This window comes from Equus asinus, chromosome 20 (genome assembly GCF_041296235.1).
Source record: "Equus asinus isolate D_3611 breed Donkey chromosome 20, EquAss-T2T_v2, whole genome shotgun sequence".
Taxonomy (NCBI): Eukaryota; Metazoa; Chordata; class Mammalia; order Perissodactyla; family Equidae; genus Equus; species Equus asinus.
The window spans coordinates 57,152,109-57,176,982 of record NC_091809.1 but is presented as its reverse complement, the minus strand read 5'-3'; the positions used below and the strand labels follow the sequence as shown (position 1 = coordinate 57,176,982).

General features: G+C 36.9%; 1 protein-coding gene across 7 annotated transcripts in view; it reads left to right on the top strand.

The window, feature by feature from the left end:
* Nucleotides 1-24,874, top strand: part of GRIA4 (glutamate ionotropic receptor AMPA type subunit 4) — a 364,116-nt gene that overhangs the window by 113,333 nt on the left and 225,909 nt on the right. For all 7 annotated transcript variants that reach the window (XM_014851330.3, XM_014851333.3, XM_014851334.3 and 4 more), the window contains one exon: nt 14,192-14,431. In XM_014851330.3, the coding sequence (XP_014706816.1) occupies nt 14,192-14,431 (240 nt within the window). The remainder of the gene's footprint in view (nt 1-14,191; nt 14,432-24,874) is intronic.

Genomic DNA, 24,874 nt, shown 5'->3' with positions numbered 1-24,874 from the left:
CTCCTCAATATTTCCCAGATATGTGTATACCTCTACACTTTCTGCCTACCACATCTACTCTAACTTGTTCCCTTATAATCTCTTTCTTTGGCTGCTGCAGTAACCTACCTTTTGGTATCTGTGTCTTTAATCACTCTTCTTTAAACTAACCCCCACAGATGGGTATCATTTCCTCCAGTCAGCCTTCCCTAGGTCCTCTGGGCTGAGTCAAATACCCCCCTGCACTTCCTAATTCCCTGTACCTATCTCTTATTACATTTACAATCTTGAAGTATCAACTTTTATCTCTGTCTTGTCCGCAAGGAACATCTTCTTAATGGAAATACTATATTAATTGTACTTTATTAGAAATGTTTAACACAATGACTGAAATAAACTAGGTGATGTAGAAGCGTTTGTTGAATGAAGCGATGAGTAGTAGGATTAAATTTACCTTTTTTGCAGTGAGCTTTTCTACAACAGGTAGAGAAAATACCAACAAACACTTTTTACACTACTTTGTACAATTTGCCCAAACCTAGCAACAGTTATGTTTATATTGAAAACTGGATAGCTTAGTCATCCAAATTCAACTATCTAGGAGGTTGGCTGTTAACATAAATTCTTGCAGTAGCATAGCAGTAGTAATAGGAAGTGGTTGGGCTAGCAGCTTACTGAGGAGTGCAACTACACCACAAAACGTTCATAGTCAATACAAAAGATTTTGAGGGACAAATAAAACTCATCTTCTCGAGACCCAGAATGTCAAGTTGGTGATACCTGTTGCAGAGGTAATGTAACAACTCATAACTCCTGTAATCCTAGCTCAGAAAATGGCAACTCTTTGACAAATGTGTCCTACACATCATATACAAATTGGATAGTCTAAACGATAATTTAAGGAGTTTTTTCTTTTCTGTTCTGCTCTCTTCCCATTTCTCAGACCCAGTGTGATCACAAGCCATACGTTACACTGTTAATTCTGGGTCAACTTGTTCATATTGCTTCTAGTTTCCATTGATTCCACCATAGCGACACACTTTCTAGCTGCAGGTTCCAATCACGTTTCTGTGATTTGGAAAAAAAAGGAATAAGTGATTAAGACTATTTACAAGAAAAACAGTCTTATAAAAACTTTTCTGTACTCTAACTAAGTAGGAAGAAAATAGCAATTCTAAAGAAAATAATTTGAAATGTTAAATAAATTTCTATAACCTATCTTTTCATGTACTAAGAAATAACTGAACTTTTCTTTCTTGCAAAACGTAAATGATAATAGTAACCATAATAAAATAACAATAATAATGAATGAGGTAATATAAGGGAGTTTCTTTGTAAAATGTAAAGATCTATATAAAGGAATAAGTTGTTATTTTTTTTTAGTCTTTTGCTACATATTATAATCCTTCTTAGCAGTAGAAAGAGCTAGGGAAATTAATTCAAGTAGACTTTCAAAACTGCTAGCAACTTGAGCCAATTTGCCAAAGCCATCAAAGTGAGAGAATGTGTCTAGTTCTTGGGTTTTCTCCCATGTAGTAATGACAGGTAAGTAGAACAGGTGAGGTAACATATGAGCACAAAACCTCTGTTATGTTTACACTCACTGACCCCTGAGAAGGCAGAAACAGCAGCTCTGCAGTACCAAGCCAATATACCCAGAACAATGCCTTTTATGTTACAATCCTCGTAAATTGACCCATATCTGGTATACAATCTTGTCTCAAAAGCCTCCTTAGTTCTATCTGCAAAATGTAGTCACCTGTTCATATGTTGTTCTAATTACCATTTTTAATATTATTTGCATTGGTAAAATATTAATATGAGGAGACTTATAACCCATGACAACTAGGATGGGGCCTGTGGAGTTCAGTGTATATTGAGACTTTTGTCCAAGGTGGCCTAGTTCCGCCATATTCTTAGGTTACCTCCCTGCTGTGGTCGTAGGAATGTGAGCATCCTTTAGTCTCCTTTTCTTAGCTTCCTGTTTCTCCTCAGTGTTTTCCTGACTATTCTTTTCCCCTTGAATTTACTGACTCAAAACATTCTATTTCTGGTAACTAAAATTAATATTTTCCTCCTCCAACATTAATAAGACAAGGTTTTTGATTACTGCTACCCAATAATTTGCTGTAATATGTTTACAAACATTTCTGTGATATGTTTGTAACATGAAATGTCTACTCTTAATTGTGTATATAAACCTAGTAGCTAAGAGAGAGACAAGTAATTTTATTACAATATAAAGTTAGTAATGAAATAATAAAGTTTCTGAGAGAATGATAATTTATGAGATTACATAAAGTGATACTTTTCCTTAAAATATTATTATAGTTTATTTATTCACTTGTTTAGTCAGCAAATGTATCCAATGGGGAATGGAAGATGAGTGAGACTCCCAGGAATCTCATGGCTGTTGCTAGAGATGGACAATGTCAAAACTAATAATAACAAATACAGCTAAGGAAATTACATTTTTTAAGAAATGCACAGAGTATTAAGACACAGAGGAGGGATCACTAATTCAGTCTAAGGGAACCAGGGTAAGTTTGTTGGGAAAGGAAATTTATGCATAATTAGGGTTGATAATTCATAGAAAGGCCAAAATATTTGGGGGTCTATGCATAACATAAATTTGGATGAAATTCTTACCATAGACTGCAGTATCTTAGTAATATAGACAGCAAAAACTTCCAGTTCCAGAATTATTACTAATTCTATAACATAAACACGCTTTTTAAAAACCTTTAGAAGCATTAGATATTTTTAAATGATATTTTTTAAAATGCACAGTGAGTTTACAGGAAAGTAAAGAAAATATCCAAAGGACAGAACTAGGAAACTTAAAACAATAATAACTTAAAAACAGGAGTGGACACTATGGCTTTCCTTGAGGAGATTTGAATTAAATGTCTGAAAGGGGGTATGACTTTCAAGACGTTGGACCAACAACCAATGAAGTTGGAGGCGAAACTACTGAATACACCAGGCTATGGCCTTAATGAGAGATTATACTCTTAGTGGCTTGCCAGCAGCTCTACATGCAAAAAATAATAATAATAATGGTCTCCTATGAGAATTTTTACATGATTTTATACTCTCATGTGAGTTTCCTGTACAAATTTATACACTTTGCATTTTCTAGGAACCCATAAACTGAGACATTCACAGACACACACACACCCCACATACAAACCCATTGGTGTGTTTGGCAGAGTAAGTACAAAATCACTTTGGAGACATATTTTTCCAAAACAGGATTCTCTAAATTCCCACAAATGGACTTTGCCAAAATGAGCTCACAGTTCAAAATTATGAAACAAATATGTTGACAATCCACCTGAGAAAGAATCAGAACACACACAAAGGAGTGTTAAATTACCAAGGGTTTCAGATAATAGAAATATCAGATAGAGGCTATGATATGTTGAAAATGATTCAACACAAGTGGAACTACAATATCGGATAATAATAACATGTATGCCAGGAGAGCAGTTTCTTGGTTAAAATGCTTAAATGTCCTTGTATTATTCAGACAGAGTGTGGACATGTTTATTAAATTTAGAATTTGTGGCCAAGATGGCAGAGTAGAAGACCCAGGTTTCTATCCTCTCACAAAAAAACTACAATTAGACAACTATCCTCAAAAGAAATAAAGCTCTGGGAGAACTTAGGAGTCCACTTAAAAAGGCTGAGCAACACAACAGAACACAAAACCTGAGAGTAACCACCGAAAAAGGGTAGGAAGAAGTTTCATTTTGCCTGGATGATCCCATCTCCCAGGCTGGCACTGTTCAGTGTCAAAAGTGAACTCCCTAGTCCTAGAAGGTTCTCATGGCCAGGAAATGGGGAGCAGGGTGAGTGACCAGCTTCCCCAGCATTTTGGGGAACTGCACGAAGGACCCACTTCAGTTTCACCTCACCAAGAAACCAGCAAAGCTGAGATATCTAGAGACAGCTAGAAGCAAGGAAGAAGGGAAAGGGATACCTTGATTCCCAGTGGCCTACTCATTGGAGGACCTCAGTAGGCTTCAACACTAAGGACCTCATCAGCTCTGTGTACACTGCAGAACTCACAGCTTTCATCACAGAGAAACTTATCAAAACTCAGCAAACTGCTCCACAGATGACCCCAGCACTTTCTCCGTGGAGGAAACCAACAATTAGAACAATCTCCATGGACCCCTCTGCATATTTTTCTGCTGAAGTTTTTGCTCTAAGGCTTTTTGTGTTCACAGATGCCAGAGGCCTGAGTCCCTGCTCACTCCCTTCCCTCCTCCTCCTGCCAGAGCCCAAGATCTACACTCACAGCCAGTCTGAGCCTCTATGTGCATGCAAAATGCCAGTCAAAGCCCCTGTTGCTGCCTGCCACTGCTGTGTGTACACCCATGACTAACCCCTGCAGCCACATGAGTACCCATTGATGGCCATAGCCCCCACAGCTGCTTTTGAGCCCCAATCTGACTCTGACATTTTTCACTGGCCTGTACCACAGTGCTTGCCTACAGCTTGTCCCTATAGCTTTGCATTTGCATGCCACCAGCTCTGAATTCCATCACTGATCTCCACTGCTATGCACATGGCTAAGGCCAGCACGTGCATCTGCACAAGTGCACACTGATGGCCAAGGCCCCCACAGCTGCCCAAGCACCTAGAGCCAAGCTGACTCCTATACTGGCCTGTAGCACCATATATGTCTACAGCTAGCCCTGGCATCCAAGCATTTGCAAAAATCCCATCAGTAGCCCCCACTGGTATGTATGCACTTGCAGCTAGCCCATACACTCATGTGACTACAAGCCAATGACCAGGGCCCCTGCAGCTGCTCATGTTCCTACAGTTGGCTCTAGCTCTTGCTGCTGATGCTGGTCCTCACCATGTGTATGCAGCCAGCCCCCACAGTCAAGTGTGTATAGACCACTGACTCTGGCTACCACTGCCACCTGCATTAGTCCCTAGCTGAACCTGGAGGTGCTACTGAGGACCCCAGCAGCCTTAGCAGCTACCATGGTCCCCCACAGCTCTTGCCAAGGAAAATGCTGTTGTTGATATCATAAACCCCAGTTGCTTGAGCCAATGAGATGCTATGCCCTGTCTAGACCTGAAGCAGCCACATAGCACCTCACTCGGCACTTGGTAGCACTAGACTGGAGTTACAAAATGCTCCAGCATGCCCCAGCCCACAGATGAAGATCGTTCCTTACCAAAGTCAGTCCATAAAGTCTGGAAGTCTGGATCCTTCTTCAAATGCACTGACATCTGCATAAGGTTGCAGGGATCCTAAAGAATCAAGAAAACATGACAATGCCAAAGGAATGCAGTAAATATCCAGCAACTGACCTCAAGGAAATGGAAATCTATAAATTGATAAAGAATCCAATTGTTTTAATTGTTCTAAAGATGCTCAGATAGCCATGAGACAACACAGCTAAGCAATTTAAAGCAATAGGGAAAGTAATACAAAAACAAAATGAGAAGTTCAACAAAGATTTAAAATGTAAAAAAGAAACAGAGAAATCTTGGAGCTGAAGAATACAATGACTGACTGAAGAATTCAATAGAGAGTTGCAACGGCAGACTCAATCAAGAAAGAGAAAGAATCTGTGAGCTCAAATACAGATCATTTGAAATTATCCAGTCAGAGAAATGTGAAGAAAAAAGAATGCAAAAAAACAGAAAGAAGAAGAAAACCTACAGGACTTCTGAGACATCAGTAAGACAAACAATCTATGCATTATGGGAGCCCCAGAAGGAGGAGAGGGAGATACAGGCAGAAAGCTTATTGAAAGAAGTAATGGCTGGGAACTGGCCTGGTGGTGTAGTGGTTAAGTTCACTTGCTCCGCTTCAGTGCCCCAGGGTTTGCAGGTTTGGATCCCAGGCATGGACCTACACACTGTTCATCCAGCAATGCTGTGGCAGTATCCCACATACAAAATGGAGGAATATTGGCACAGATGATAGCTCAGCGACAATCTTCCTCAAGCAAAAAGAGGAAGATTGGCAATGGATGTTAACTCAGGCCAATCTTCCTCACCAAAAAGCATACGTAAAAAAGAGAAATACTGAATGGAATTCTTTGAGCTAAAATTGAAAGCATATTAATTAATAATATGAAGATATATGAAAATATATGAAAAAACTAATGGCTCAAAATTTTCCACATCTTCAGTGAGATTTGGACATCCAAAATCATGATGTTCTTAGTCATCAAATACAACCCAAAGAGATCTTATCCAAGACACATTATAATAAAACAGTGAAAAATCAAAGACAGAGACTCCTGAAAGTAGCAAGAGTAAAACCTTTGTCACTTACAAAGGACTCCCATAAGGCTATCAGTGAATTTCTCAGGAGAAACTTTATAAGCCAGGAGAGAGTGGAAGATATATTCAAAGAGCTGAAAGAAAACAACAAAATGCCAGCAAAGAATACTTTATACAGCAAAGTTGTCCTTCAGAAATGAAGAGAAAAGTTTATCAGACAAACGAAAGCTGAGGGAGTTCATCACCACCAGACCTGCATTACATAAAATATTGAAAGGAGGTGGCTGGCCCCGTGGCTGAGTGGTTAAATTCACACACTCCACTTCAGTGGTCCAGGGTTCACAGGTTCGGATACTGGGCACAGACCTATACTGCTCATCAAGCCATACTGAGTTGGCATCCCACATAGAAGAACTAGAATGACTTAAAAGTGGGATACGTAACTATGTACTGGGACTTTGGGAAGAAAAAAAGAAAAAGGAAGAGGAAGATTGGCAACAGATGTTAGCTTAGGGCCAATCTTCATCACCAAAAAGCATACTTCAAAAAAGCAAATACTGAAAGAAATTCTTCAAGCTAAAACGAAAGCATGGTAATTAGTAACATGAAGATATATGAAAGTATAAAACACACTAGCAAAGGTAGATATATAGTCGAATTCAGAATACCCCAATAATGTAATGTGATGGTATGTTAATCACTTCTAGTATAAAGGTTAACAGACAAAAGTATTTAAAATAACTATAGTAACAATTTCTCAATGGATACACAATATAAAAAGATGGAAATTGTGACATTAAAAAGATAAAATATTGGGGGGAGAGTAAAGGGGTTGAACTTTGTATGAGATTAAAGTTAGGTTGTTATTATCTTAAAATAGACTGCTGTATCTTTTTTTTTTTTTGAGGAAGATTAGCCCTGAGCTAACACCTGCTGCCAATCTTCCTCTTTTCACTGAGTAAGGCTGGCCCTGAGCTAACATCCGTGCCCATCTTTCTCTACTTTATATATGGGACGCCTACCACAGCATGGCTTGCCAAGTGGTGCCATGTCCACACCCAGAATCCCAACCGGTGAACCCTGGGCTACCGAAGTGGAACATGCACACTTAACTGCTGTGCCACCAGGCTGGCCCCAGACTGTTATATCTATAAGATGTTTTATGTAAGCCGCATGGTAATCACAAAGTAAAAACCTAAAGTGGATACATAAAAGATAAAGAGAAGGGAATCAAAACATTATGGAAACTGATCAATTCACAAAGAAGACAGCAAGAGAGGAAGAAAGGAGCAACGGAATTACAAAACAGCAAGAAAACAATTATTAAGATGGCATTAAGAAATGAATAAATTTCTAGAAACAAACAACTTACCAAGACTGAATCATGAAGAAATATTAAATCTGAACAGAATGAGTAAGTAGGCTGAATCAGTAATCAAAAACCTCCCAAAAAAGAAAAGCCTAGGACCATATGGCTTCATGGGTGAATTCTACCAAACATTTAATTAAAGAAGCATTAATGCCAATTCTTTTCAAATTCTTCCCAAAAATTGAAGAGAAAGAAACATTTTCAAATTCATTTTACAAGGCCAGCATTACCCTGACACCAAAACCAGATAAGGACAATATAAGAAAAGAAAACTACAGGTCAATATCCATGATGAATATAGATGCAAAAATTCTCAACAATATACTAGCAAACTGAGTTCAACAACACATTAAAAGAATCGTACACCGTGATCAAGTGGAATTTATTCCAGGGGATGCAAAGATGGTTCAAGATCACAAATCAATAAATGTGATAAACCATGTTAATAGAATGAAAGATAAAAATCATATAGTCATCTCAATATATGCAGAAAAAGCATTTGACAAAATTCAACATCCTTTCATGAGAAAACTCTCAACAAAATAGGCATAGAAAGAACATACCTTAACGTAATAAAAGCCATATATGACAACCCACAGCTAACATCATACTCAATGGTGAAAAATTGAAATATCAGGAACAAGGTAAAGTTGCCCACTCTCACTCTCCTATCCAACATAGTACTGGAAATCCTAGCTAGAGCAATTAGGCAAGAAAAAGAAATAAAAGATATCCAAGTTAGAAAGGAAAAAGTAAAATTGTCTCTGTTTTCAGATGATATGCTTTTATATATAGAAAATCCTAAGACTCCACCAAAAACTGTTAGAACTAATAAATGAATTTGATAAAGTTTAGAGATATAAAATCAGCATACAAAAATCTATGTTTTGGGGCCAGTCTGGTGGTACAGTGGTTAAGTTCATACATTCCACTTTGGCAGCCAGGTTCGGATGCCAGGCGCAGACCTACACACTGCTTGTCCAGCCGTGCTGTGGAGGCATCCCACATATAAAGTAGAGGAAGACAGGCACAGATGTTAGCTCAGGGCCTCAGCAAAAAGAGGAGAATTGGCAGCAGATGTTAGGTCAGGGCTAATCTTCCTCAAAAAAAAAATCAGTTGTGTTTCTATACATTAGCAATGAACTATCTGAAAAAAAAAATAAAGAATATAATCCCATTTATACTAGCATCAAAAACACTAAAATACTATCAGCCCTAATTGTCCAGTGGTTACAGGTCGGCACTTTCTGCTTTGGCTGCCAGGGTTCGGTTCCCAGTTGCAGAACCATATGACTCGTCTGTCTGTAGCCATGCTGTGGCAGCAGCTCACATACAAGAACTAGAATGACTTACAACTAGAATATACAACTATGTACTGGGGGCTTTGAGGAGGAAAAAAAAAGAGGAAGATAGGCAACAGATGTTAGCTCAGGGCAGATCTTTCCCAGCCAAAAAATAAAAAGAAATATCAGAGCTTTTTTAAAAGAAAGTGAAATACTTATGAATAAACTTAACCAAGGAAATGAGAGATTTATACACCAAAAACTATAAGACATTGATTAAAGAAATTAAAGACACAAAGAAATGGAAAGACATCTTGGATTGGAAGAGTTAATATTGTTAAAATGTCTATACTACTCAAAGTCATCTATAGATTCAATGCAATCTCTACCAAAATGCCAACAGCATTTTTCACTGAAATAGAAAAAATCTCCTCAAATTTACGTGGAACCAGAAAAGACCCTGAATAGCCAAAGAAATCTTGAGAAACAACTCAGAGACACCACACTTTCTGATTTCAAACTATATTACAAAGCTATAGTAATCAAAACAGTTGGTACTGGCATAAAAATGGACACATTCACTAATGGAACAGAATAAAGAGCCCAGAAATAAATCAGGGATTTATGGTCAAATAATATTTGTTGAGGGAGCCAAGAATAGTAAATGGAGAAGGAAAATCCCCTCAATAAATAGTTTTGGAAAAACTGGATATTCACATGCAAAAAAGTGAAATTGGACCCCTATCTTACACTACACACAACAATTAACTAGAACTGAAGACTTAAATTTAAGACCTGATACCACAAAACTCCTAGAAGAAAACATAGAGAAAAGGATCATTGACATTGGTCATGGCAATGATTTTTTGGATATAACACCAAAAACACAGGCAACGAATGCAAAAATAAACAAGTGGGACTGCATCAAAATAAAAAGCTTCTGCACAGCAAAAGAATCAACAACATGAAAAAGTAACTTCTGGAATGGGAGCAAATATTTGCAAATCATATATCTGATAGGGAGTTAATATTCAAAATATATAAGGAACTCATACAACTCAATAGCAAAAAGACCCCAAATAATCTGATTTAAAAATGGGCAAAGGAAGTGAATAGACACTATTTCTTCACAGAAGACATACAAGTAGCTAACAAGTAAGTGAAAAAATGCTCAACGTCACTAGTCATCAGGAAATGGAAACGAAAACCACAATGGGATATAACCTCACACTTGTTAGAATGGCTGTTGGAAAAAGACAAGTGATAACAAGCGCTGGCGAAGATGTGGAGTAAAGGGAACCAGTGTGCACTGTGGGTAGGAATGTAAATTGGTATAGCCAGTAGGGAAAACAGTATTGAGGTTCCTCAAAAAAATTAAGAATGGAACTACCATATGATCCAACAATCCCACTTCTAGTCATAGATCTGAAGGAAATAAAATCACTGTCTTAAAGAGCTATCTGCACATCCATGTTTGTTGCAGTATTATTCACAGTGGGCAATACATGGAATCTAAATATATATACTTAGAATATTATTCAGACAAAAGAAAAGACATAAATTTTGTCATTTACAACAACATGGATGAACCTTCAGGGCATTTTGCTAAGTGAAGTAAGTCAGATAGAGAAAAACAACAACTGCTTGATCTGTCTTACATATGAAATCTGAAAAACCTGAACTCGTAGACAGAGTAGATTGTTGGTTGCCAGGGGCTGCGAGTAGGTGAAATGAGATGTTGTTCAAAGGATAAAACTTCTACTTATGAATAAGTTCTGGGATCTAACGTACAGCGTGGTGACTGTAGTTAGCAATACTGTATTGTATACTTGAAAGTTTCTCGGAGAATAAATTTTAAATGTTCTCACCACCACCGCCACAACAAAAGAAATGGTAATTATTGAGGTGATGGACGTATTAACTAACCTTATTGCCGTAATCATTTTACAATATATACGTGTGATCAAATCATCATGCTGTATACCTTAAGCTTATATAATGTTATAAGTCAATTATTTCTCAATTAAGCTGGAAAAAAGTTAGAATTTTACCACAAGTATGTATGTAAAATTTAAGGGCAACAATTTAAAGAATAAAGATAGTATATGTAACTTCCGAGATACTAGAGGAGAAAAAAGGAGAATTAAGAAAACTTAGTCAGCCCAGTAGATGGTCTACTATTGGGAGAGATGTAAATTAATATAAATTTGTGGAAAGAAATTTAGTGATATTTACCAAAGACCTTCAAAAACATCCATATACCTTACTTCATAATTTCACTTCTAGCAATTTAACCTAATAAATAACCAGAAATGGTTGTTATGAAAGTGTCAGTTATAATAGCAAAAAATTTAAAACAACTCAAGTACTCAATATTAAGGAATTTTTGGAGATAAATATTGGCAGATATCTCAAACAATATTCTTTTTTTGTTTTTTGGGGGGTGGTCTTGAGGAAGATTAACCGTGAGCTAACTACTGCCAGTCCTCCTCTTTTTGCTGAGGAAGACTGGCCCTGAGCTAACATCAGTGCCCATCTTCCTCCACTTTATATGTGGGACACCTACCACAGCATGGCTTGCCGAGCGGTGCCATGTCTACACCCGGGATCCGAACCGGCGAACCCCAGGCAGCCAAGAAGCGGAACGTGCAAACTTAACCACTGCGCCACGTGGTTGGCCCTTCAAACAATATTCCTTAATTAATTTCTCCACAAAATATTTATTGAACTCTTCCTATGTGTAGGCACACTCCTAAGTACTGGATACAGAGATTGTTCTGGTTATTTATTGAGGCAAAAAAATCTCAAACATTGTGGCTTAAAATAACATCAATCATTTACTTTGATCATGGTTTTACATTTGGGACAAACCTTAATCTCTACTTCATACATCAGCTGTGGCAACGTAACTGAGAAGTGAAGGGTCCATTTCTAAGATCATTCGTTTATAGTGCTGTTAGGTTGGTTGTGGCTGTCAGCCTGGAACTTAGCTGGTTCTGAAGGGCAGAGATCTTGGTTCCTTTCTATGTGGGTGTCTTCGTATCACGTGGGCTTCTTCACAGCACGGTGGCAGGGTTAAAGAAAAAAAAAGTGTTCCTCCAGAAAGAAAGAGCTATAGGTTCAGAAGTCACATGTAATCATTTCTGTCACACTTCAATAGCTGAGGCACTCACAAAGACCAGCCCAGGTTCAAGTTGAAAGAACAAACTCCAGTTCTGAATTGGAAAGTAGTGAAGTTCTGGAATATAATGTGAGAGAGGAAATACTGCTGTAACCATTTTGGAAAATTCACTGTGGCACAGAAGTGGTGAAACGCAATTAGATACATGGATCTAGAATTTAACAGAAAGATTTCAGGTAGATGGTACCATTTGAGGGATCATGATTACATGGATGGTAATTCAGGCTCTGAGATTGGACATTTCACCTGGAAATCATATTTAGAGTGAAGACATGAGTAGGGAGAGGAGAATTGTAAGGTGCACGAACTTTAAAGGATCAGAGGAAAAGAACTGTTCAAAGACAGTAAGAAATGCCTAGAGAGAGGAGATGAAGACTAGAGTCTGGTGTCAGGAAAGCAAGCCAAGGAAGCATTTGGGAGAAGTGTCCAAAGTTTCCAACACAGCAGAGAATTCTAGTAAGATAGGAGCTAAAATGGAGGACTTAGGACGTAGCGGGTCATTAGCAAAATTGATGAGGTGATTCTGGTGGCTGGCAAGTACTGGAGCTAGATGAGCTGGAAACAGCGTAAGTAGACAACGTCTTCAATAAAGGTCACTGAGGAAGTATAGAAAGAGACAAGAAACGTTACGCCAAGAAAGTTCTCTATTTCGTAAAATGAAAAAGAGTGTGTTTAAAAACATTTAGGGAAAGCCTTTAGAGCAGAGGCAAACTGAGGATACTGGAGAAAGGGAAGGGAAATAGATGAAACAGTGGTCTGTGTTCTTTCTCTCCGTGCTGCAATAGGAATGCAAAATTCAGCACTTCGCTTGGATGTAGGTCTCCCAACTTGAGAAACACTGAGCTAAGACTATACCATTTGATTTGTATGTGATATTTATCTATAAGTTATCACAAATTGTATAATAATTTGACTTGGTTTGGCATCTGGAATGAAACTGGGTGACTACCTGAGGAGAAAACAGATTTAATTAATTGACACCATCAGGTAAAAGATGAATGGATCATTACTGTGTGTTTGTATTATGTATTTATTTACATAATACACGATCCAAGTGATCTCATTAGTGAAGCAGAATATAGAATATGCACTTAAAATCATGGTTGGAATATTTCCTTGAAAGTCTTATCCTGATTAGTGTTTGTATCCCAAAATAGGTATCAATCTAATATCATTGCATCTATTTAGTGACTAAGCATTAATTCTTGTTTATTTTATTTAGCCATGTTATACAAGAACGTTAAAATTCAATTTTTTCCCTTTTATGTATTCTGAACACATTGCTATTCAGCTTAGTTTACTCTCATTAATTTATTATGCATTTATATAGTTTAAAAAGTTCCGTTGTTTGAATAATTATTTGTATGCTAAGCAACAATAGCCATCATAAGATATAACCATGTAAATTTTGATTTGAGCATCTGTAAAGCTATATCATACTAAATATGGAAATAATTATATTTTAAAATTTAAATCTATTGGACAAAATAAAATACTATCCAGCATATTACATAAGATAATAACATTGAATGTTTTACTGACGATGTATCCACATACATAAGAAACTCAATAATCTTTACCTTCCAGGCATATAATCTAGTTTAAATAGATCCACCCAAAAAAAGTTTAAAAGAATAATACAGAAACTGGACATTTGTAAGGGGAAAATAAAATGTGAGTGACAGAATACAGCCAGAAGCCAAGTTATTAGTCCAAGACTCACTATAGATTCAAAATAAGTTTATTAGAGGCAGAATGACAGACAGAGAAAAATTTGTTTATCTCACTTAAAAGTCTGTAGCATAGGATTTGCCACATTATTCTGAAATGCTATATATTACTTCATTTTAGTCAAATCTCTCTTTAATTCAAATTTGCTTCTTGAGAAAGGAAGCATATAGCCCCTTGTTATCTCACTCAATGCAGAGCTTTGAATACAAGCTCAAGAATTCATTAATTGATTCTACAATTAATTGCACACTTCACTTTTACTCTTTCCTTATATTATATTCCTGGCATACCAATGATTCAGAGATTTCTTTTTTTAATTTCATAGACTGTAGATGTGGAAATCAATTTAAAGTCAGCTAATAGTTTTCATTTTTTCTTTTGTTTCAGTCTGTTCCCAGTATTCTAGAGGAGTATTTGCCATTTTTGGACTCTATGATAAGAGGTCAGTACATACCTTGACCTCGTTCTGCAGCGCCTTACACATCTCCCTCATCACACCAAGCTTCCCTACCGAAGGGGAGAGCCAGTTCGTGCTGCAGCTAAGGCCGTCCTTACGAGGAGCGCTCTTGAGTCTGCTGGATCACTATGAATGGAACTGTTTTGTCTTCCTGTATGACACAGACAGGGGTAAGTCATGATTCTACGACTATATGAGTAAAACTTTCATTTTCAACCTGAAATGGCCTTGCATTACTTGTGTGATTTAGCAAGATATTTTGATCCCTAATATGGCTAATGTCAGAAAATGGTTGAGGTGTATTATCAGTATTTTTATCTTGACTGTAGGGGGAAATTTCTAATTAAACAAGCTTCGGATTCACAAGATTACTCATGAGCAAGCCATGCTTTGTTACCTTGTTGAAATTAAGATAAATAATTCTTTAAAAATTTCTGTGATGATATTTCAGGCACAATCATAAAATAAATATGTTTTTTACCTCAAATGCAAATGATTTAATGTTTTGGAACATCTTATATAATAACAGGTTAAGCTGTAGCATTGATTTTGAAATACAAAGTTTAAATTTGTAATCGAAGGGTCATGACAGTGACAATAGAGGTGTGGTGGAAAGGCTTTGCTTGCTGGCAACCTTTCACTGGCTATAAAGATTAATAAGTGGTACCATATGACTCATGTGTTGGAGAAACAAGGTGGTTAACTAACATTAAATTATTGACAATCCATACATTTTTGTACAATATTTAATATACTTTGACCTTTCAGTTGGAGACATAACTTAAGGAGTTCGTGTATCTTTTTTCAATTCTGTTTTTTATTTAATGACTAGAATCATAGAAATATATTACATTTCAAAATAAACACCAGAGAACCACCTGTGGAGTTTTTTCTTCAGTCTTTTTCCCTTAAAGTATAAGATTTATGAGAAGACAAAAAGTTAGAATAAAAGTTGAAACAGGTAACATTTTAAGAACATCCTTGAATAGAATTCTACCTGTGAAATGAGTAAAACAATAAATATGAAAACAATAAGCAAGCAAAATAAATCTTTGGAAGATATAATTGCCTTTAAAAATCCAAAGCATAATTTCTTATATTACCTTTAAAAATCCAAAGCATAATTTCCTATACTCAGAGATGAAAACTGGTTAAATGAATTCATCTTTCTCATTGAAATTCACATACTTAATTAGATGAAAATAGTATGTCATACAGGATGTTACATCAGTGGTGGTCCTAGCACATTACTTATTATATTGTCAGTCTTGGTAAATTTTCCTTTCAGAAAATTTAGTATCATCAGTGTATTTTCTGCCTGGTTGCAGCATACTCTAATTTTCATTTGGAAATAGGGGAACATACCCGTATCTCGTGTATCTCTCATGATGAGCATCTTAGAGAATGTAATGCAGATTAGAGAGTTAATCACTCTTCATTCCTAACTTTTGGAAAAATCCTTAAGCAAGAGGACACTGAAAATTGAAATATAATGCAAATTAAAACAACAGTGACATACCACTACATATATGTTAGAATGGCCAAAATCCAGATCGTTGACCACACCAAATGATGGCAAAGATGTGTAGTAACAGGAACTCTCATTCATTTTTGGTGAAAATACAACATGATGCAGCCACTTTGGAAGATAATTTGGCAGTTTCTCACAAAACTAAATATTGATATAATCCAGCAATTATGCTCCTTGGTATTTACGCAGAAGTGGAAGCTTATGTTCACACAAAAACCTGCACACAGATATTTTTAACAGCTTTATTCATAATTGCCAAAACCTGGAAGCAACCAAGATGTCCTTCATTAGGTGAATGGATAATTAAACTGTGGTACATCTAGACAAAGGAATATTACTTACAACTAGAAAGAAATGAGCTATCAAGCATGAAAACACATGGAGGAAACTTTAAATGCATATTACTAAGCGAAAGAAGCCAATCTGAAAAGGCTACATGCTATATGATTCCAATTATATGACATCTGGAAAAGGCAAAACTATGGAGACAGAAAAATATCAGTGGTTACTGAGGGTTAAGGAGAAGGACAGATGAATAGGTGGAGCACAGAGGATTTTTGCAGCACTATCTGTGGGATACTATAATGGTGGATACATATCATGATACATTTGTCCAAACCCATAGAGTGTACAACACCAGGGGTGGACCCTAATGTAAACTATGGACTTTGGGTGATAGCAGAATATCAATATAGATTCATCAATTGTAAAATATGAGAGTCAAATGCAAAAAAAAAATCCAAAATCCTTCAATAAAATTGATTAAATATGGTAAAAACATTAATCATAATGTCAAGAAATATATACTGGGATGTTGATGAGATGATTCTTCCTGTGGTTCATTTTGACACAGCTCAATTTGCCACTTTGGGCAGAAGATCCTTATATTATGACGTCTTGGTCTCATAAAAATACCAGTGGAATCTATGTCTCACTTTTTTCCTCTGCCCCTATAAAAGCAATCTCTGGCAAGGAAAAGGCTGTAGATATCCGTGCATCAGCCTGTCAACCAAAAACCTTCTGTTAAGGTAATCCAACTCAACTTCAAAACTGACATCTTTATTCCAACCAGTAGTTGCAGGAATGAAAAATAACATATCAGGAAAATGGTCATTTCTTGTTCAGATGACTCTCTCTGCCATGATACCACCATGCTTTCCAAAATTCTGGGTCTTAATCAGGTACTTGCAAAGGACAAGAAAAATTTTTTCTCCCTTTGAAGTCGTAGTGCTCATTTTATAAATTTAGGATCACAAGCTTAATTTATTTCTTCTTAGATACTGTGCTTAAAATCATGCATCATTATCAACAATTCAGGTCTGAACCTCAGTTATGAACATATGATTAACTTTTATCATAAATATAGTTAGCTGATTCATCCATATTTTCACATCATTAAGAAGAAAAGAGCACTTCAACATTAAAGATCAGAATATTTTGAAAATAATGCACAAAACTAAGTGTAAAGAAATAAGATAGTATGGTACACTTTGGTACTTTAATGCTCTACTCTTATCATGAACTACTTACCCAAACATATTTCCTGTTGTAACTGCCTTAATATGACTCTAAATTTCTCCACAAACTTGAGTGGAACATGACTTTCTCCTGCATCATAAATCCTCATTTGGCAATAAGTTATTTCATTGATCCACTCAATTATTTCTGATACCTAAGTGATACAGTGATCTCTTAAGATACAAGAGTGTCACTCTGTCATAACTTATAGTGTTTTTAGGTCAAATTATAGTCACTAAAAGATATGATACTTTATTTCCACTGATATAAGACCTGTGTTCTAACCCTGGTCAGCTATTTATGAGCTGTGTGAATCTGTCTATATTTTTGTCCACATTTGTGAAAGGAAGGAAGGAAAGAAGGAAGGAAAAAAAGAAGGAAGAGGGAGGAAAGAAGGGAGGGAGGAAGGAAGATAAGAAAGACAATTGAATGCATTGTCTTTAAGGCCCATTCAAACCGTCTTTAAGGTTTCTTTATATTTTATATTCCAAATATTCTATTTCTTCCCTGGATATAGTGGGCGGAAAGAGAAAGATAGTAGGTGGCATAAGTAATCTCTTTATCAGCATGTGATTCCCTATTTCTGTTCATTTGATTGCCTCTCAAAGAAAAAGAAAGTGTTCATTCATTTATTCATTCAATTTATCTGTTTAACATTCAATAAAAATTTATGGTTCAATTTTTCTGTCAGGTACTTTGATAGATATTAAGAATGCAATAACGAGCAAGACACTACTGAAAATAAACTCACATGCTATGACTTCATTAGAAAATGGTACACAACACTCTACTTGACAACCAGAAACTTACCTTTGATACATAGCTTGATGTTTTATGATTTTAATCTAGAACACAACTATTTTCCAAAAAGATCATTGCCTTATTTGGAAAAACAATTATAAAACATCATTTAAATACTAACTTTGATAAAATTTTTGAGGTGATAAATATGAGCCTATTGGATGTTTGAAATGTGGTTTATGCACCTGAAGAACTGAATTTTAAATTTTGTCTAATTTAATTAAGTAGCTACATTTACCTAATGACTACTGTATTGGACCACACAGCATATCTAAGCACTGAGCATGTTTGAAATAACACATTTCACTTTGAGTGAAATTTTCAAATCTCTTCTTGACTTATATTTTACTACGTAAGAAAAGAACTTAGAGAACACCCTGTGCATAATCCTTTTTCCAGTAATTTTCACATTGCATTATTTATAGATTTATGTATCTTTTCTTCCCCCAGAAATATGTCCTTCTCCAGTAATTATTACATCTTTTTATATTTACACTTTTTTTTGTCTAGCATAGTAACCTCTGATAGGCATACTATAAATATGAAATGAACTAATGAATTAATCAAGTGAAGTCCTTGACAGGAGGTATCAAACAATTTTAGTGCTCTAATAACTAGTCGTGTAATTTATTTGTGTCTGTGTGTGTGTGAGGAAGCTTGGCCCTGAGCTGGCATTTGTGCCAATCTTCCTCTGTTTTGTATGTGGGACACCACCACAGCATGGCTTCTTGAGTGGTGTAGGTCCCCGCCGCCGATCCAAACTCGTGAACCCTCGGCCACCAAAGCAGAGCGTGTGTACTTAACCACTATGCCACCAGACTGGTCCCCACGTAATTCATTTTTTATTAATGGTACCATGTTTTAATGGATTGAATAGTTCATAGACTAGTTAAAATGAAAAATTCTCTTCTAGGGATGGTACTTGAGTTAAATGCCATTTTCTTATCATGAAAAAATGTGTGGAGCAGGCTGAAAAATAACATTCTTGATTTACATATAATTAAGCTAAATGTATAGAAAATTTTTAAATAACCAATATTTTTGTAACAAAATCCTTAGTGGAAATTTTCTCAACTCTAATTAACGTGATGTCATTTTACTTGAGTGAAAAAGATGTTAATTTAAATATTTATAATATAAGCAGTGGTTATTTTCCCATTTGAAATAGATCTTTTCAGAAGAACATATCTTTTACTTGTTTCTGTTGCCCAGAATTTTAAATATTTATGATGTGTTTATGGCCATTCCTCATATCACTGGTAACAAGATGAGTTTATGATCAAGTGAGACATGAGGCAACATAGATTTAACATTTAAAAAATTCTAATAATCACTGTCAGTGTTTTTTAAAACTGTTATAATGGCCAGCAATTTTGCTCTCTCATCCAGAGTAAGCAGCAACTGACACTGATCTTGTTTTGCTTAATCCTGGTTCTCTTTAACGCTTAATGTTCAACGTTTTACTCGCATTACTGCTCTCCAGGCTAATGGCGTTATTTCACGGATTGCTAAATATCTTGTATCCGATCGCTTAGTAAATATTATAACATTATGTAAATTGTTCCTAGGAGAAAGATATTTGGCAAAACATTGAGTAGAAAACTTTACTTTGGTTTGTTTCCTTTGGTCTGTTTTTTTTTTCTTTTTAGCTTTTTTTTTTTTTTTTACAAAGATATATTCTACACATTGCATAACATTTTGGGAAATTTAGGAAACAATGTTCCAGATGGCTTAATACCTATATGCTGCTATCCCATGCTGAAGCCAGGGCAAGAAGTGACAAGAGGATGGAAAAAGGCGCCTGTGTGGGGAGGGGAGGGATCTTGCTATTTTATTTCTACTTCTTGAGTTTTGCTGCATATTTGCCTTTTATTTTTAAACTGCCTTAAATCATTTTGCAAAAAACGTCAAGATTTAAATAACAGAAAAGGCACAAATGAAGAGGAAGTGACATGCAACACCTTTAAATGGTCTCTTTCACTCCTCAATAAATAAGCCTGTATCAGTCAGTGCAGAGAGCTCTCCTATCTTCTTTTGTGGGCTCAACTCTGATTCTCTTCATCCCTATTTTCTTCTCATATTGTCCCATTCCATCATTCTTTCCCTCTTTCTCTTCCTTCCCTCAGAACCTAGAGTGCACAGGCAACGTGATTTCAGGTGCACTGGGAACCTTAATCCTCTCTCATCCATTACCAGTTACGGACTGTAAGATCCCATTAAACTCAAATCTATAAATCATATAAGGAGGTGGCAGAGCAGATAACTCTAAGAAATATAGCATAATGACTTCAAGTCACACCAAAGTAAAATTACTGATATCCGCTCCTTCTTTGAAGCCCCCTTTAGATGGGGGTGAGACCAGGATGGTCAGGGGTAACTGTACACCTGTCAGCTGGACTGAGAGCCACTCAGAGGAGCGCTCAGCGTCTACAGTGCAGATTATAAACACCATTCTTTCTCTCTTTCTCCTCATCTCAAATTCCTAATTACTACATCTTCTAATACTCCACCGACACACAGCTACATTAGTTGTGCCACTTAAAATGCTTCTGGCTCATTTTTCTTCTTAAAAACAAAATTAGAAACACAAAAGTGAAACAGAGTTAACTGACATGTAAATTCAGGAGAAAGAAGAAACTTTCAGGTTCTAACCTGGTATTATCCAGAAGGAATGAATAATTTATCTTTAATTCTTGATAGTATGAAGCCCCATTTCCAACTTATTTCCTAACCCTAAAAAATACCTTTAAGTGTAAAATCCTGAAAAGGTTGGAAAGGTTCCCTTTTTGTAAACCTCCCATGGCGATCCTCAGGCAATTGTGTTTGTAGCGAACCCATTAAGATTTAAACTATTTTTTTTATAGCTCATTCATGTATTTGCTTACTGACTTTTATTACATTTACGGTCAGGCTGACAATGCCAAATATTGACTTGTTGCCAGTTGCCAAGTGTGAGGATAATCCATTCCACCAGGAGGAGAACAACACTTAACTATATCTTTCAGGCTTGTATCACTGCCTTCCTGCTGGAACCAAGCCAGTGGGAGAGCAAAGGAAAATACAGGTATAAAAATAACACTGGAGCTTCCTGTGGAGATCCTAACTTGTAATAGAGGGAGAAATGGCAATCAGAAACAGGCAAGGCAGCCCCTGGTCTCTTCATAGCATCTCTTTTGGTGTCACAGCAATGTTTATTCCCTGCCCTCCCTAACCTAGTGTTACCACTGTGGATTAGGAAGGGGAGAAATAGACTGAGAGGTGAGTAGATCGGATGAAGGAGCACCGGTGGGTGTTCTTATAAAGAGGGTTCTGTACCCCATCCCTTTTCCCTGGTGAGAGGAGGTGAAGGGTGGTACCCAGCTATCTGTCTCCTTCCACTTTCTCTGGTTACAGAAGGAAGGATTTGGGGGAAATTGCTGGAAGTCATATCCTGAAAGAGTGCTGAAATCTAACAAGGAGAATGAATCAGAGTAGGACTGCCAAACAAAGGCATTAGCAAAGAACAATGACATGAAGCTAAAATGAGGGTATCCAAAGGAGAGAGTAGAGTAAACAGCAGCAAAATAAGACGTGGGTTGTTGGGATGGAGAAATTCTGGAGACCAAGTACAGAAGCCTCCAGTTGCTTTTGTGAAGCCAACAGCCTTCCAGACGCTCATTTGAAGGGTTGAAGAGGCCTGAGTGAAATGACAGGGAAAGTAATTACGCAGCCCTCTGAATATTTGTCCTGGGTCAATTTAGTTGTCATTTAGTAAGCGCTTGGCCTACATTGTTGACTGACTGAAAAGTCACCTGTCTGGATGTTCTTTCTTTCCCCTATCCTTCCCAGGGTCAGTGCTGTATCTGAATAAAAGATAAGAGCAGATCTGGATCAGATCTTTGGAGGCCTTACTCAGTGGATCATGTCCCACCCCCTGGAAATACAAACTTCAAACAAATTGTAAAATAAGTGAATGGGAGTCCGACAGAATTCTGATTTTTCCCCCATGGTGACCATTTTCATGCTTTTTCTGAAATATTACATTTGTAAAAAAAAAGGAGGAGTTTTGCTGTGATATAGCACTGGCCACGTGCTGAACCTGTCAGTTGAGGTATTCAGCCATGTCTGAGGACCAAAGGGAAGGAACAGGCTCCTTGAGAATCCTTGGATTGATGGCACATGGGTGCAATGTTTCAGCAACTTTCTTATCCAAAGAGGACAAACTGAGTAGGCTTTCTCACTGGTTCCATCTTGTCAGTGACCCATACCTTTCTAAAGCAGTAAGTCTGCAAATGACTTGTAATTTCCTGACAACTTCTTCATTTAAAAAAAATTGTTGCTTATCTGAAGATCTGGGGGGAAAATATTTCTTTTAGAGCCTTGAACACATTGACTCAAGATAACTTATAATGTCTCCATGAATTTTCCTTCTATTATAAAAATGGAACAAATGTGTGTGTAATAACAATGCGCAATTAAAGTTGAAATCTTAGTGCAAAACTTATGTCAGAATTCAAATGCACTCAATTGAGGGGTTTGATAGTTTATTCACTGTTTTATAGCACATATGATATCAGGGCTATGGGAAGCAGTAACTTACTATTTGATTCAATGGGAAAGAGTTTTTAGATACAAGTTCCTTATAAGTGAAGCTATGAAAGCCTTGCCAATCTCTTGCGTGTCCGAATAGAAATAATTCCCGAATCTTTCAGTTCTGCAGTCCAGTTGCTGTCAGTGGAGGACAGTCATAAGACCACAATGTTAAGAGCCTAGATTCAAATTCCAGCTATACCACTTATCACGTGTTTGACCTTGGGTAAGTTCCCTGACATTGCTAGATCTCAGTTTTCTAGTCTTAAAAATAATATTAATAGGGGCTGGCCAGGTGGCATAGTGGTTGATTTCCTGCGCTCTGCTTCAGCAACTTGGGGTTTGCTGGTTTGGATCCCAGGCATGGACCTATACCACTTACCAAGCCATGCTGTGGCAGGCGTCTCACATATAACATAGAGGAGGATTGGCGGCAGATGTTGGCTCAGGGCTAATCTTCCTCAAAAAAAAAAATTAAAAAACCGGTATTAATAATCAAATCTACTTGGTCACCATGAGTTATATAGAAAGTGCTTGTAAAACTCCCGGAGTATGTTAAACTACGTAAGTTAGAGCGATTATCTTATTGTCATTATTATTATCATCATCATGATTAGTGTACTAATACCATAATAATTTCTGCTTAAACTCCAATAAATACTTATCATTTTAATATTCTTAACCATGGATCAAAGGTGTTTGGTTAATATTTTTATTATGAGACATAAATCTTCGTAACATGTGGGCATTTCTGACGATAGATGCAAAATTGATGAAAAAACAAACTTAAAGCATGAATTTGTGATTTCTTATTCTTTGTTTCCTTTAGAGACTTTCCTTCCTCTAACTTCTCTTAGAATGCTGGCATTCCCCCTGGGTTCTGTCCTAAACCGCTTTGTCTCTGTAAACTTCTTCAATACAAAGCTGCATATGTCACCTTCCTGATTAGAATGATTTCATGACTCTTCAGTACCCTTCATATAAAATCCGAGTTCCTTAAGTGATGCTCTGCAAACCGTCTCTTGATTGCTTTTCCCATCTCATTTTACAGTCCACTTCCCCCAAAACACCAAGTCCCGGTGAAAATGGCCTTTCTAAAGATTTTGAGCACACTAGATTCTTTCACTTGCCTTGACAATTCTGCAAATGCTATTCCTGCTGCCTCAAAGATTTACCCCACATCTTTTCCCTAGTCACTCTTACCATTCCTTCAGGTCTGAGCATAACTTCCTTCAAGAAGTTTTTTTCTACACATTTACCCTCGAGTGAGTTAAAGCCCCTTCTGTGTGCTCTCATAGCACTCTCTGTTGTTTCTATCAAACACAGTATTCTAACCATTTGTTTAGTTCTATGCCTTCATCATGAGATTCCTTAAGGTCTATAATAGCAGGGATTTTGTCTTACTCATTGGTTTTCCCTGAGGAAAGGGCTCAACCTGCCATTTAATCACACTCAAGACCTATGAATGAGTGGATCTCATGGTATCATCCTCACTTGCATAACAGTGACTTCAAAATCTGTATTTATAACTCAATCCTCACCCTGGAGCCAGACTCACGTACATAGTAACTGTTGGGTGTCCCATTTGTATCTAAAAACTCAACATCTACCATGTGCCCCCTTAAATTTGCTCTTTGTTCTGTATTCTCTATCCTAGAAGGTGGCACTCTGTCTTGCATGCTGGAGAAACAAGAGCCTTCCATACTACATTTTCTCTCTCATGCAATCACGTCCAACCAATCCTCAGTCCTGCCAAATGTCTGTCACATAAAAATATGCCCGATGCTTCCCCTGCTCCGTGTAAGTGCATGGAACATGGATTTGGGGAGGATATCCTGGAGCTTTTGCTCAGACCCACTTCATTCCCCCGCATCAACCAGCTTTTCTCCTTGGCTCCAGTACTGACCTCCTCGAATCCGTCTTCCATGTATCTGCTGGGGTAAACTATCTGCAACACAGATCTCAGATACGTCACTTCTGTGCTTTAAAATCTTCAAAAGGACACAAACATTTTACATTGTACTTGCCAAATACCTGTCAGGAAGATTCTCCTATGTATTTGGAAAGAATAATTTCATAAGATACTTGTGTAATGTTTCTGAGGAAAATGCCATGGAAATGGTTACAAACTGTTTTCTATCTTGGATTGTGTATCATATAGGAATAGTTTAGACTGCAAATAATAACAAATACA